Source organism: Sinohyriopsis cumingii, chromosome 2, assembly GCF_028554795.1.
Source record: "Sinohyriopsis cumingii isolate HCF-2022 chromosome 2, ASM2855479v2, whole genome shotgun sequence".
NCBI classification, from domain to species: Eukaryota; Metazoa; Mollusca; class Bivalvia; order Unionida; family Unionidae; genus Sinohyriopsis; species Sinohyriopsis cumingii.
In genome coordinates, this window is record NC_142962.1 from 39,021,078 (window position 1) to 39,034,581 (window position 13,504).

Consider the following 13,504-nt stretch of genomic DNA (forward strand, 5'->3'; position numbering starts at 1 on the left):
TGAAATTCCTAGTGTTGCCTTTGGTTCCTTTTTATCAAGAACAGATCAAATTTGAATCATGTCTTAGTGGTTCCCTCATCTGCACACCAAGTTCATGAGCTTTCTCAGTTGGGTTCACCTCCATTAAGATTGTACTTTGATAACATCTGCCAGAAATCTCAGTTTACTTGGATGTCAGCACAATTATCTAGGATGACCATCTACAACCCTCCTTTCCAGTGAGGATTTTTTTTTTCATGCAGGATATGTCCATGCATAATAACCTTCTAAAGATAAAATGAATTATTTTCATTGTGGCAGGAGATGTAAACTAGAAAGGGCATTCTGATTTCTTCTGAAAACCTCTGCTATTATTGTGACTTCTAAATGCAAGGGGGAACCAAGTCCTCAGTTTTCTCCCATCTTATTTGGGAATCTCTCAGGTGATGTCATCATCAGCAAATCTTCATTAAAGTTCACCATGCCCTAGTGAGACTTGTCTTAGCAACTTGCTATAATGATGGAACTGAGTGATTACACAGGATAGTCCATTTAATCCCTGATCTGAAATCAGATCTTTGGCCAGTCTGGGCTAACTCTTAGTGGACCTTTTTCCATCTAGGTGGAATGCCAATCTCCAAACTGTGATCACCATACTCTCAGACCGAATCAGTTTACAGATTTTTTCAAATCTGGAATCATCGCATTGTATATACCCTTCCTCCAACCACTTGGATTCTGAAAGGTCAGTTAGAAGGTGCTAAAATCTGAGTACAGATTAACCCAGATTGCCTTCTTAAGTCGTATAAATCATTGATCAGCAATATCCTGAATCTGTCAGCAGATATTCCCAGAAAAGTCTGTGCATGTAGGTTGTTAAAAAAAATCTCAATTCAGAAATAATGATCATAATGGCTCACATCAAACAGGCCCTGAGAAAGAAACATTTCTTTGAACATGTTGTGTACAGAATTGCTGTGCAAGGAAGCCTAGTACTTTCAAACCTTATGAGGAGAAATAGAAAATACTCTTCAAGTGGTACAAGCTTCTATACCACAGAAAACAGCTAATTTTCTCTCATGGCTTTTGGAGGAAAAGTTGTCACTGCATTTTGTCATCTGGGAAGGGAGAACAAAGACCTCTGTCCAAGAATTCTTGCCAGTTTGATTTGTCTAGATCAAAGGTTTTGAACTTTTGTCTGAAATAGAGACTACCTTGGGTCTTGATGGCACCAATGAAACCACTGCCTCAAGCCTCTCTGCTGTCTTTTTATATGATATGCTTACTAGTCAACCGAGTTTTAGTAAATAGAATAAGTGAAATTATTCTCGTTAGTTAACAAGAGCTACTCTACAGTTCATTAATGATGGTTAAATTTCATGAAAGCCTCAGAGTGTCATGGAGGTATGGTATTATTTCTCTGTGTTTTTAAAAATAACTTTTTAGATAAAAAACATGCTTCTGTTCATGGGAAGCCAGACTTTATATTTGAAACCACTATCTTCTTACCAATGGCATCTTCAGACCCCATTAAGGTATTGAAGTAATAATTGAAATGCACTGAGACCATCAGATGAGGGAGATTTCTGTTATTCTCATTAAAGTTGGAAAAGACAACATTTTTGGTCAGGCTTATTTGTCCTGGATCAAATGGGTTATTAGACCATATGAATTTCTTCCAAATATTGGCTCACGAGGTTAGGACAGTTGTCATCAACACATCATTCAAGTAAAACTGTTTCCTGACTTGATATCATTCAAGTCATGGGATGGAGGTCTAATATGACATTGTCTGTCTGAGAGCCCTTCATCTCAAAGGCCTCACTTTGAGTCAGTGGGACTTGTATTTGCAGTACAACACTCACCTTTCCTGGTCACCCAGAAGCTTTGTTGCAACACTGACATGTGTTACTCTCCTTTTGCTGAATTTGTTTGAACAAATTTTTTGACATGAAGATAATGTTCATTCATTGAGCAGTGATAATCTAACCTGTCTTTCGTGTGAGACTGGAAGCTGCTTTGCATACATTAGGAGACTTGTTTCTGTTCTTTTAGTATAATAAGATTGGGTAATGTATTTGAAGAAGAATACAGTTTTTTCAGGTAAAATATTTTTTTAGTTATGTCTGTTTATGATCTAAATATATTTCAGTCAGTTTTAGCATGTGTCATGAAATATAACTGTATGAAGATAATCTTGGTAATTCCATATCATTTGTAACATGTATCATAAAATGTCAATGTTTGTTTTATGCTAGACCATGAAATACTTGATTTTCTAAGTGCTGTAAATGTATAATGCACTGTAGTAAAATACAATAGATATTTTCACTGTCAGGTCAATAGCATTATAACCAAGAAGAAATATGAGCTGTTTTTAGACACTGTGTAGTAAGTATGGCTGCTTCACACATAAACAACCAAGTTCAAATCAAATAATGGACAAATCCCTTTCCTTCATTTTTTTTAATGTGCTCTTTTGCTTTGTTACTACTGACTTTTTCAGTGCAAATCATAAATAGCAAGCCACAGACATTGTTGTGAGGATACCTTCTATCAATCTGTTACACCTGTTGCAAGCCAATACATTTTTGCATAAAACATAAGAAAATTGGTTTGCTTCAAATGAATAACATATATATATATTTCAATTTGTCTTTAAAAAACCCCACTCAAATATATCCATTATTCACTCATTTAAAGCAGTTATCCTCTCTGTATTGATAATCTGTGTAGTTTAAACAGGCATCATGAAATATCACTATATCTTGTATTGTTAAGTTTAGTAGTTCCTTAGGCAAACATATAGACATTAGTCATATCAGTACATCATTTATAGTTTCACGTTTCACTGCATTTTAACATGTAGAAGTAAAATATTGCCTTACTCTTAATATGACCTTTTTTAATTTAACTAAATAACAAAAACTGAAGAAAATTTTATAGGTCACCTGCTTGGTACAAATTTATTTGTAGATAGGAAGCAAGAACATGTGCATTCTTCCAGAGTAGTGCTTATGAATTGTGACTCTTCACTTTGAAAGGAACGTATGTACAGGTGTTTATTTCTTCTTGCATCCATTTCAGCCACTGTCAGCTTGACCTCTTCAGTCTATTGTATCATCCGAAGTCTTGTAGCAGTTGGACTTCTCCATGGTGTTTGTTATGTCATGCTCATTCAGTTTGGGCAGGTAAGTATTATTGTAGTATAAAACAGGATTTATGGACCATACAGCTAATCTAAACATAGTGAATTGAGTCCCAAATTTTCAGGCACATTTATGATGTCAACTTGAAGGCTTTTCATATGTACATTTCTTCTTCACATACAGCACACAAATATAATATGTTAATAATCTATTCACTACCTTGCAAATCCTGGCCTTCTGAGTGTGAAATATATCAGCACTGTCATTTGGCATGTCATCTGCGTACCAAGACAGTTTTAATTTGAGAGTGCCTTACCCTTGGATAGAGGGACTGGTGCTAAATTCTATTGCTTGCCATTAACACTTCCATTCTTTCCCTCACAGCACACTCATTTAATTTTTTGCCCTTTTTTCAAGTCTGATTGATTGAGAGTTTTCTCATCATAAAGAAAGTATACTCTGTCCATTCTGACACACAATTTCACTGTCATCATTGGAAATGAATATTGCTGCATTATATGCCATTCAGACCAGATTCTTTGAAATCTGTACACTTTTGTCAAGGGACAGATGAGAGATGATCTGAGGGAAGGATTTGTCAAGGCCAGTATGAGAGCTAGAAAACAGTCTGCTGTACTGAGGAATTTTCTGATGTTGCAGTCACTCAGAGCCAAGAAATCACTGATGAAGTAAAAGGTCTGGCAATCTTTGCAACTCCAGTGTCAGCTTTACCATACAGGTGTGACTTTCTGTTGGCCATATCAACACTGGACAGATTCCCAAGCTAGTATTGCTGTGGTACATAAGCCTATCTGAACCTACATAAGCCTATCTGAACCTCCCATGGGGAATCATATACTGCATGTACACCACAGTACCAGTTATAATTTCCTTGATATTCATCACCAGATTTTGGCATCTGATGCTAACCAGACCCATAACTAATCCACTCCTGTTTCATCTTCATCATGACTTATGCTACACTGTAGCTGGCACTGGGTATAGTGATCCACCTTTCCTACATACCCAGTCCTGGACCATGGAGGATGATGGTTTCCAACACAGAGATGTGACACTTCGATCTACAGCTTTGTCAGTTGCACAACACAGCCAGTGCATTTAATGATTACTTTCCCATAATATCCTGTATCAGAGAAAGTTAAGATTGTCCAATACCTGGCCATTGCATCATCAGTCCTGGCTTGTTCTGGTGTTCCGTATCGAGGTCCCTGCTATTGTAGAAATATGGTTTGGCTGGGTATGTTGAAGTCATCTTCTAAATGCATGTACAGGAAACCCTTCTAAGACATGGAACAACTAATTTGCACAGTCATAGCTGTTGGTTGCTTGCTTGATCTGAGTGCAGTGATGATCTTTCAAAATGTCCAGCTTAACCTAGATGCAACCAATGAGACCCCCCTCTGATAGACATACTTGGTTGTTGTTGTTGTTGTGGGGTTTAACGCCATTTTTCAGCACACAATAGGCTATGCATGGTGGCCAGTATTAATGGTGGAGGAAGATCCCGGGAAAACCTCGGGAAGAACCACCGACCCACGAGAAGCTACTGGCAAGCTTTCTCACATACCCACATTAGCCGAATCCTAGACTCGAACCCACGCAGACAGAGGTGAGATGGCACTGATCCGTAACGGAGAGCGCTTTAGACCACTCGGCCACTCGGGGCCCCGACATACTTGGAAATTAAGTTGCTTCTGTTAACATCCAGACAGCAGAAAAAAAAATTTCTTATCCCAGTTTATGCTTTTCATAGATCAAAGACATGCCTTAGATCCCAGCCTATTTCTTCCAGTCTCTTGTTCAGTGGCCATGTGGAGGAGATATGAAACAAGTTGCTGAGGAGGGAATCATTCATAGTGTCTAGTGACCAAGAGCACTGCCTTATTTTCAAAATGGGGCAAGAGAAGTACAAAGGACATGCTAAGACACTCCTGATGAGGAAAATATCCCAACTTTACTTTTCAGGAAGGGAACAGTTTTCCAGAGCAAGAGACAACATGGTACAAAGAGAGAAGGCCAGTTTTGGCCTCTTTTCACATCCAACCAGCATTCCCAAAGAAAATGACCATGCTAATTGTACCCTTTTCCAGCATCTGTGTGTGTGTGTGTGAGAGAGAGAGAGAGAGAGAGAGACTACAGCCTTTCACCACAAGTTCTATTCTCCAGAAATTTGACTCCAGACTTTCTTAGTCCCTAACACAAGTGGAAATCTCAAATAGGTCATCAACTTTAAATCTCTCAATTAGCACATGACAGGTACCTAGGTTTAACAGCAGTGAAGAGGAATTTATTGTTAGCCAAGACCTCTTTGACGTCTACTTTCATATTCTCATTCATTGTTTTTCAAGGATATTATTCAGGTTTGCTTACAGGGACATCATATAACAGTTCAGGGCTGTCTATTCAGTCAGAATCTTATTTCCTGGGTTTTCATTAATGTCATGGACCTGCTCACATAGCTTCAGTATCACCTCAATCTCCTAGACATTGATTTATCAGAATATCCTCCAAAACCACAAGATGAACAACATTTTGTACAAATCCATCCATCTGGGTACATAGTTCAAAACCACTCTAAATTGAGTTTCCTCCCCCAGAGTACAAAACCACTCTGAATTGAGTTTCCTCCTCCAGAGTTTAAAACCACTCAAAGTCGAATTTCCTTCCCATGTAATGTGCTTTGAAGATCATATCCCTGTTGTTTTTTTTTCATCTGCTGGAAGAGTCAAAATTCAGCTGAGGATTTCTTTGTCCTCTTGGATCTTATCAATATAGCCACAGTTCTTTGGCCTCTTTTTCATGAGACTCCTGTAGATGGTCTTTCCTTGTTATGCTGACTAGGACAATGGATCATAATTTCAGATTATGCAGTGGTCTATCTCAACTGCTTGGAGCACCTCTCTTAGTTTATGTTAGTCATTCCATTTCAGGACCATCTGCTGGTTTTCAGCAGATTGCATGGACACCAGCATGACTTGTTGGGGTGCCCATCTTCAGCCTTTCTTCCAAGAAGTGAGTGGGTTCTTGTTCATTCAGAGGAGGTTCATTTACATCTGTCTCCTTGAGAAAAATCCATCTTGACTTTCTTTCAGTTTGAATTGAGACACACCAGAAAAGGGCATTCAGATTTCTTTTGATAAATGTGCTGCCATGAATTATCTCTGTAAGCAAGTAGCCATACACCCATATCAGTGCCTTCTAGTTTGTGATCTTCTGATTTAGTGTCATCATTAACAAATTCTCCACATCCTAGATCTAAAGCCTCGACAGTATGTTCTCTTTTGCCTGAATTCAGATGATCTCACTGTGTATGCCTTTCAGCCATTCCCTTTGATTCCCAGGGTCCTCAGAAGTCATTGGATATTCAGTTTACATTAATTCCGATTGCTTGTCTTCCATGCGTGCAATGTTTTACAAACAAACCTGCTGGATCTAATGACAGTTTTCTAGGAAAATCCTGACATCTCATTGTCTGCATAAACAAACAATAATGCATGCAAGTTTTCTGTCCCAATCCAGAAATGTTGAACCTGCATACTTGGCACATATCAAACAAGCCCTCAGAAAGAAACATTTCTGTGAATAAGAATTGAGCAAGAAAGTCCACCACTTTGTAAGTCTCTTAAGGAGAGTGGAGAGTCTTCTCCCATGGATATGATTAATGACACAAGTTTCTATGCTTCCATTGGATTTGCAAGAATGAACATTCTTTTCTTTTAAGTGTCTCATCATTGATCTGTGCTGTTATTGGCCTATATTTCATATGACACTTGAAGCTGCTGCTCTTACACTAGATCACAGCATAAGGGGATTAACTTCCTCCAAATCTTCCCAGTTCTCCTAATGTATTATGCTTTGTCAATAATATGTAACAGATAGAGGGATTCCCTTCAAAGTTCTACCCTCAGTTACCTCCATGGATGATTGTGCACTTCTGCTCTGTTAGTAACTGACATAAAACATATAACAAGAATTGGTGCCAGGTCATTTGATCAAGAGACCACTCTCATCTTATGTTTGTTGTAGTGGGAATAAAACATTTGTGCACTTTTTAGTGCAATTTTTGTTCCAAGTCAGAAGATGTGTTAAAGTCTTAACTGCTTGGGAAGCTGGATTTGCAAGGTACAGTGTGACCCCGCTTGAGCATGCTCTATTATAACACAAATTCGGTAATAACACAGTTGTGGCCTGGCTCCCGAAATTTTATATACATATATTTTTCTGGTTTAAAAAAAAATTCTTTCTTAAAAGTACCAAAAAAACTGGTAACAACTTTATTATTATTTTGGGGAAGACATCGCGCATGAATAATACAAGAGGATTGTGGTGTGGCTCCTGAAATTTTATCTGTAGTTTTCTCATACACAAAAAAATAGTTTTTCTTCTCAAAAATATGAATAATGGCTTATAAAACATTTATTCTGGGATTGCATAGGGCTTCGCCAATGTCGCAAACTGCGATTTTATTTTCCTTATTAGCAGCAAAATATGCCATCTGGTGACTTTATTTTATTGGCGACATTGTTGGCTGTTTAATCTTGTCTATACAACCATTGGTTTGGAGTAGAGAAATTCAGGGGCATCATGAAAGGAAGCCGCAAACTTGATATAAAATACACTGAAATTTATCTGTTGTTACATAAACAATTTCTTTGTCCATATTGACAAACCATCTTAACAGTGTATTGTTATATCATAATCCACTTATGTTGACATCAAGCATGAGTACTGTATGTTGTGAGATATCCATTTTTTTTCTGATAGCGGAGATCAACCAGACAAGGCATTATCTTGTAATCTATCTTTCGTTGGATTTTTGGCCGCTTGCTTGTAATTAATATATTTACATAGACTGACATTTTTATGTGGATGGTAAGTAAAATTCCTCTTTTCCCTCAGAATTAAATCCTTCAGAACACTCACATTTTCTGAACTAATCCTTGTCATCAGACCAGAACACCTGTGTCTCTATCGTCCGTTGTCCCTTTGTTAAATTTCTGATGCATGTGTGGAAGGCAGCATCACTTTGCTACCACAGATGTATTAAAAAAAAGTAAAACATGGCCAGTTCCTTTTTTTAAAAATGTATCCAGATAAAATAGTTTGCTGAAATTTCAAAGAAAACAGATTACCATTGAAGCACCAACTGTTATGAAAATGTACTAAGCAAATGGAAAAAAGATCAGTCTCAATCATGGAATAATTTGATGTTGCCACCACAATAAGAAACGGGCATTTTTTTCGTTTTCCAAAGCTGTCCTTTAGTGGTGACTTCAATAATGCATGCACCTTTCATCAAAGAAAGCCAACTATGATCTTAAATAAAAACATCTTAACTAAAACAAAGAAAGTTTCTTAAATAAAAGCAGTGGAATCTGATGGATGTTTTCATTTTCCAACGTGAATGGAATATGTTTACTTTGTCTTGAAAATTTCATTTTTGCATGGAAAAGTTTATGCTTATGAACGCTACCAACGGTGACTTAAAATGAAAACTAACTTTGACTTGGGACATACTGAAAAATAAATGTGTTTATTCATTCGTTACGTGATTTTGCTATGTTTATCCACTGAATTCAGACCTATATGACCTGTGACAGCATTATTGAATATTTTAAATCTATGTGTGTGCATATTTTCAATGAAATTACTTGTATTATGGATTCAATGTATGTGATGAGATTCACGGGTGAGTACACGGTGTTGATACTCTATTCATGCTATACATTAGACATGTATATATAAACAGTATACACGTGTATGTACCAATCCGTGGTTCTCTAAATAAAGTAAAATATTATATCTGCCTTCTCTGTTTTCACTACAGGTGTATTTCCCATTTAACATGCATTGGTTTAAGACTGCTTTTATTACCTCCCCCCACCATGCAAATTTTTTGGGGTACATGCATCATTTTCTTCAGCTAACTAACCTGGTTGCGTATATCACATTTTGGTCTATAACACGGTTGGGTTCTGTGGCTCCCAACTACCATGTTATTGCGGGTTCATACTGTTGTTTTAAGTTCAAGTGAAAATTATTCAAGTAACATATTTTACCTCAGAAATAAATTTAACTTTCAGCTGTTTCACTTAAAGTATGGATATGGATTCTTTCAAAAGCAGTTTAATAAAATGTCAGGGTACCAATTAACCCTTAGTACCCAAAAATGTTAATAAAATTCTACAGAGCTTTATTGTTTAGAGAGCTCTATTTTGTCTCTAATCAATATTTGTTATTGACACTTGTTACATGTTCAATAACTGCCGATGAGACAAGTTGGGTCACTCATGTGGTCTCCAAATTAGGACATTGAATTTATACCTTGATTTTAAATACTCTCCAGATGACAAGCATTTATAACAATTTTTTCACAAACATAAAACCTGTTATAAAAACCTTTATCCATTAATTTAGTTTATAAAATGTATGCATGGGACTCATCCATCTATTGATACATGTATAGGACTTACATTATGTCTTGTATGGGACTTCCATATGTCTTTAGTAGGACTTCAGTTATGTAAACATAGCTTTAATATATGCCGTGAAGGGGAACTATTTATTGAAGTTAAATATACCTGATATTTGCAATGACAATTTTCACTAGACTAGACTCATTTACAAATGTTGTGCCTGTATTTGTTACAATCAACATCTGACTTTAAGTGCAACTGTACTGGCTTCTGCTATTCCAGGTAAAGAATGATCCATGTGATAATCCAGATAATCCAGATTTTGCCCAGACTGCAGCATTCTCTATCTTCTGTGCCCTACTAGTTACAGTGTCGTATCACCTGAGTCGCTCAGCAGGGGATCCCAGTGTCCAATGGTTGGTTGAGTAACAATGGCTGATGTGTTTCATTAATTTCAAGTATTATCGGCTTACATATTCTTTACAAATAATTAAAATTGTTATAGTGCAAATTAGGAAAAGAGTAGATAAATGATTTGTCAATAATATAGGTTATGTAGACTTTGTTTTGTTACAATTCATATATAATGTATGGACTTTGTATTAAACGATATTGGTTTTTTCTATCAGTGATCATAAATTATTGAATCAGTATTTCTGGTCAAAATCAGTAAAGTTCTGTTAACTTACGTTTGAAGGATAACATCTGTTTGTTCTGCAGTATTAGATAACCATTGTCTCTTATATTTGTCCAAATATCTGTTTGCCCCTTTTAACCATGGATGTTGGGTGTTTTCTTGAGGGCAGCACAAAGTCTGAATTTTATAATATTTTTTTCTGAAGTCATTAATAAATTTTATGCTTTGTCATCCTCAAAGAGAAATCTGTATTCTAGCAATATCATCAAATGGCATAGATTTTGGCCTGATGATTGGTTTGTCATCCTCAAAGAGAAATCTGTATTCTAGTAATATCATCAAATGGCATAGATTTTGGCCTGATGATTGGTTGTCATCCTCAAAGAGAAATCTGTATTCTAGCAATATCATCAAATGGCATAGATTTTGGCCTGATGATTGGTTTGTCATCCTCAAAGAGAAATCTGTATTCTAGCAATATCATCAAATGGCATAGATTTTGGCCTGATGTTTGGTTTGTCATCCTCAAAGAGAAATCTGTATTCTAGCAATATCATCAAATGGCATAGATTTTGGCCTGATGTTTGGTTTGTCATCCTCAAAGAGAAATCTGTATTCTAGCAATATCATCAAATGGCATAGATTTTGGCCTGATGATTGGTTTGTCATCCTCAAAGAGAAATCTGTATTCTAGCAATATCATCAAATGGCATAGATTTTGGCCTGATGATTGGTTTGTCATCCTCAAAGAGAAATCTGTATTCTAGCAATATCATCAAATGGCATAGATTTTGGCCTGATGATTGGTAACCAGATGTAGGATAATAAACCAGAGCATAGAAAAACTTTGAATGAGTTCAATCTTTTATACACATTGATTGTAATATTATTTTCTTAATCTCTCATCATTGATACATTGTACTTGTGTATTTTCGTTGTTTGATTTAAGTCTTTGCTGTAACAGATGGAGAGAGACAGAGTGGCTTTAGGATATCTGCATGTGTATTGGTGTGTGTAAATGTCTACATGTGCATTGGTGTGTATAAATGTCTACATGTGTATTGGTGTGTATAAATGTCTACATGTGTATTGGTGTGTATAAATGTCTGTCTGTATTGGTGTGTATAAATGTCTACATGTGTATTGGTGTGTATAAATGTCTGCCTGTGTATTAGTGTGTATAAATGTCTACATGTGTATTGGTGTGTATAAATGTCTACATGTGTATTGGTGTGTATAAATGTCTGCCTATGTATTAGTGTGTATAAATGTCTACATGTGTATTGGTGTGTATAAATGTCTGTGTATTAGTGTGTATAAATGTCTACATGTCTATATGTGTATTGGTGTGTATAAATGTCTATATGTGCATTGGTGTGTATAAATGTCTGCCTGTGTATTGGTGTGTATAAATGTCTGCCTGTGTATTGGTTTATTAAATTATCTGCATCTGCGTCCTTTGTTCTTTATGTATGTGATCATCTTCAATTCCAACAGTTCAGCGTAGTTCTGCTTGCAAGAAAGTTTTGATAAATTCATAATTTTCAGGATGCTATTGAAAGATAAGCTATTTAGTGATAAAAAAGAGACAAAAACAAAGGTGATTAAGAAAGAGAGGAAGGAGGATAAAGTGGTGGTGCATGGGGAAAAGGAAGAAGAGGAGGAGCTGATAGATCCCCTCCCTGGAAAGCTGAAAAAATGTGTCGTAAGTTGTTTTTATTTTGCATACAGTAGTCCCCCTCTTGAACGGCCCCCCTGACCAGCGGCCACCCACTCTTTACGGCCAGAATCCGTTGGCACCGACGAGTTTGTGTTCAAAAGTACCCCTCGCGAAAGGCCACCCGGCTAACGTGACCAGCGGCCAGCATATTAGTGCAATAATATAAAATTTACCCCTCACAAGCGGCCACATTTTATTTGAATATGTATCCAGAACCAGTATTTTATTCATAACGTGTGTTAAGTAATCCGATTTCTGTTTCCCTGATGTCAGGTTTTCGTTACTGAAAGAAGTGTTGAGTAAAGTACATTTACCACTAAGGTTAATATTATATCATTTACGCCTCATGAGAAGCCAAATTTATTCCATAAAAACCGAGAAAGACTCAACTTTTAATCCATACAAAAGGGTACGTACATGTAATCCAATTAGCCTTACTGCTGTGTTATCATAAGATGTCCAGTTTAGTCACTGATAATTGTTAAAATTACAATTACTGAACAGTAGTAACAGCTGAGAAGTGGCAATATCGATGTACAATACCCAAGTCAGCAGGAAAATGGTTTGGTAGCCTTTATGGCTTCCCTTAGTAAGATGTTGAGCTTGTTCACTTTGATAATCAGTGGCTATTACTACTGACAATAATTGTCAAAATTACGAATCCTAACGGCTGCGAGGTCAAATCTGCATGATGTTAATGGTACATATTGAAGCCATTTTGGCTTTTCTCACTTAGTGTAAAGAAATGTATAAAAACAATAGGGTACACGAGTCACGTGACAAGATCACTTCCTTTAAAAACACACGGCAATTTGTTTAGATGCATACAAAATTGTTTTATCAGTATTGTAGTTGGCAACATGAATAACTTACTGCAGAAAGATCAAAATGTCATCGAGGAAAATAAAATTCTCAGTTTAGAGGAGAATGTGAAAGTAATTCAACTGACGGGGGTGGGGGGGGTGTCGTCGAGGATCCTTGCAGAAAACTAATGTCGGGAAGACTCAGATAAACAATATCGTGAAAGATAATGAAACAATTCTGCAGAAGTGGGAAGGTGAAATGGACAGAGAAAGGAAGATTGTTTGAGCCAGGAGATGTTTGTGTCCTGATTTGAATGACAAGAAAAAGCAACAATTTTGTCAGTTGAATTGGGATATGACGACTTTACTGCAAGTAATGGATGGTTGCACAGATTTCAAGTGCGACACAATATCAAGTGTTCTGCCCTTAGTGGAGAATCAGCTGATGTTAATAATGAAGATTGGAACAAAAGACTAAACGATATATGCAGGGGATATGACAGCAAGGATATTTTTAATGTGACGAGACTGGTTTGTTTTTTAGACTGTTACCAACAAAGTGACAGATGATGTGAACTGTAACATAATTATAAAGACAGTTTTAAAACTATATCAATGGTTATTCATAGCATTCTTTTGAAAATGATGACACAGTTTGTTTTACATTTATTTCACATCATGCATGTGATTTTTAATTAAAATATTAAATATTTAAAATTAAATGTACTTGTGACTTTCTTCATATGTATTTACTATTCGCATTTGTCATCCCCCTCTAG

General features: G+C 36.5%; 1 protein-coding gene across 5 annotated transcripts in view; it reads left to right on the forward strand.

The window, feature by feature from the left end:
* The window catches only part of LOC149804684 (pecanex-like protein 1), a 160,589-nt gene that overhangs the window by 86,178 nt on the left and 60,907 nt on the right, over positions 1-13,504 (forward strand). For all 5 annotated transcript variants that reach the window (XM_089943005.1, XM_089943014.1, XM_089943031.1 and 2 more), the window contains 3 exons: positions 3,067-3,170; positions 9,848-9,981; positions 11,751-11,907. In XM_089943005.1, the coding sequence (XP_089799131.1) occupies positions 3,067-3,170; positions 9,848-9,981; positions 11,751-11,907 (395 nt within the window). The remainder of the gene's footprint in view (positions 1-3,066; positions 3,171-9,847; positions 9,982-11,750; positions 11,908-13,504) is intronic.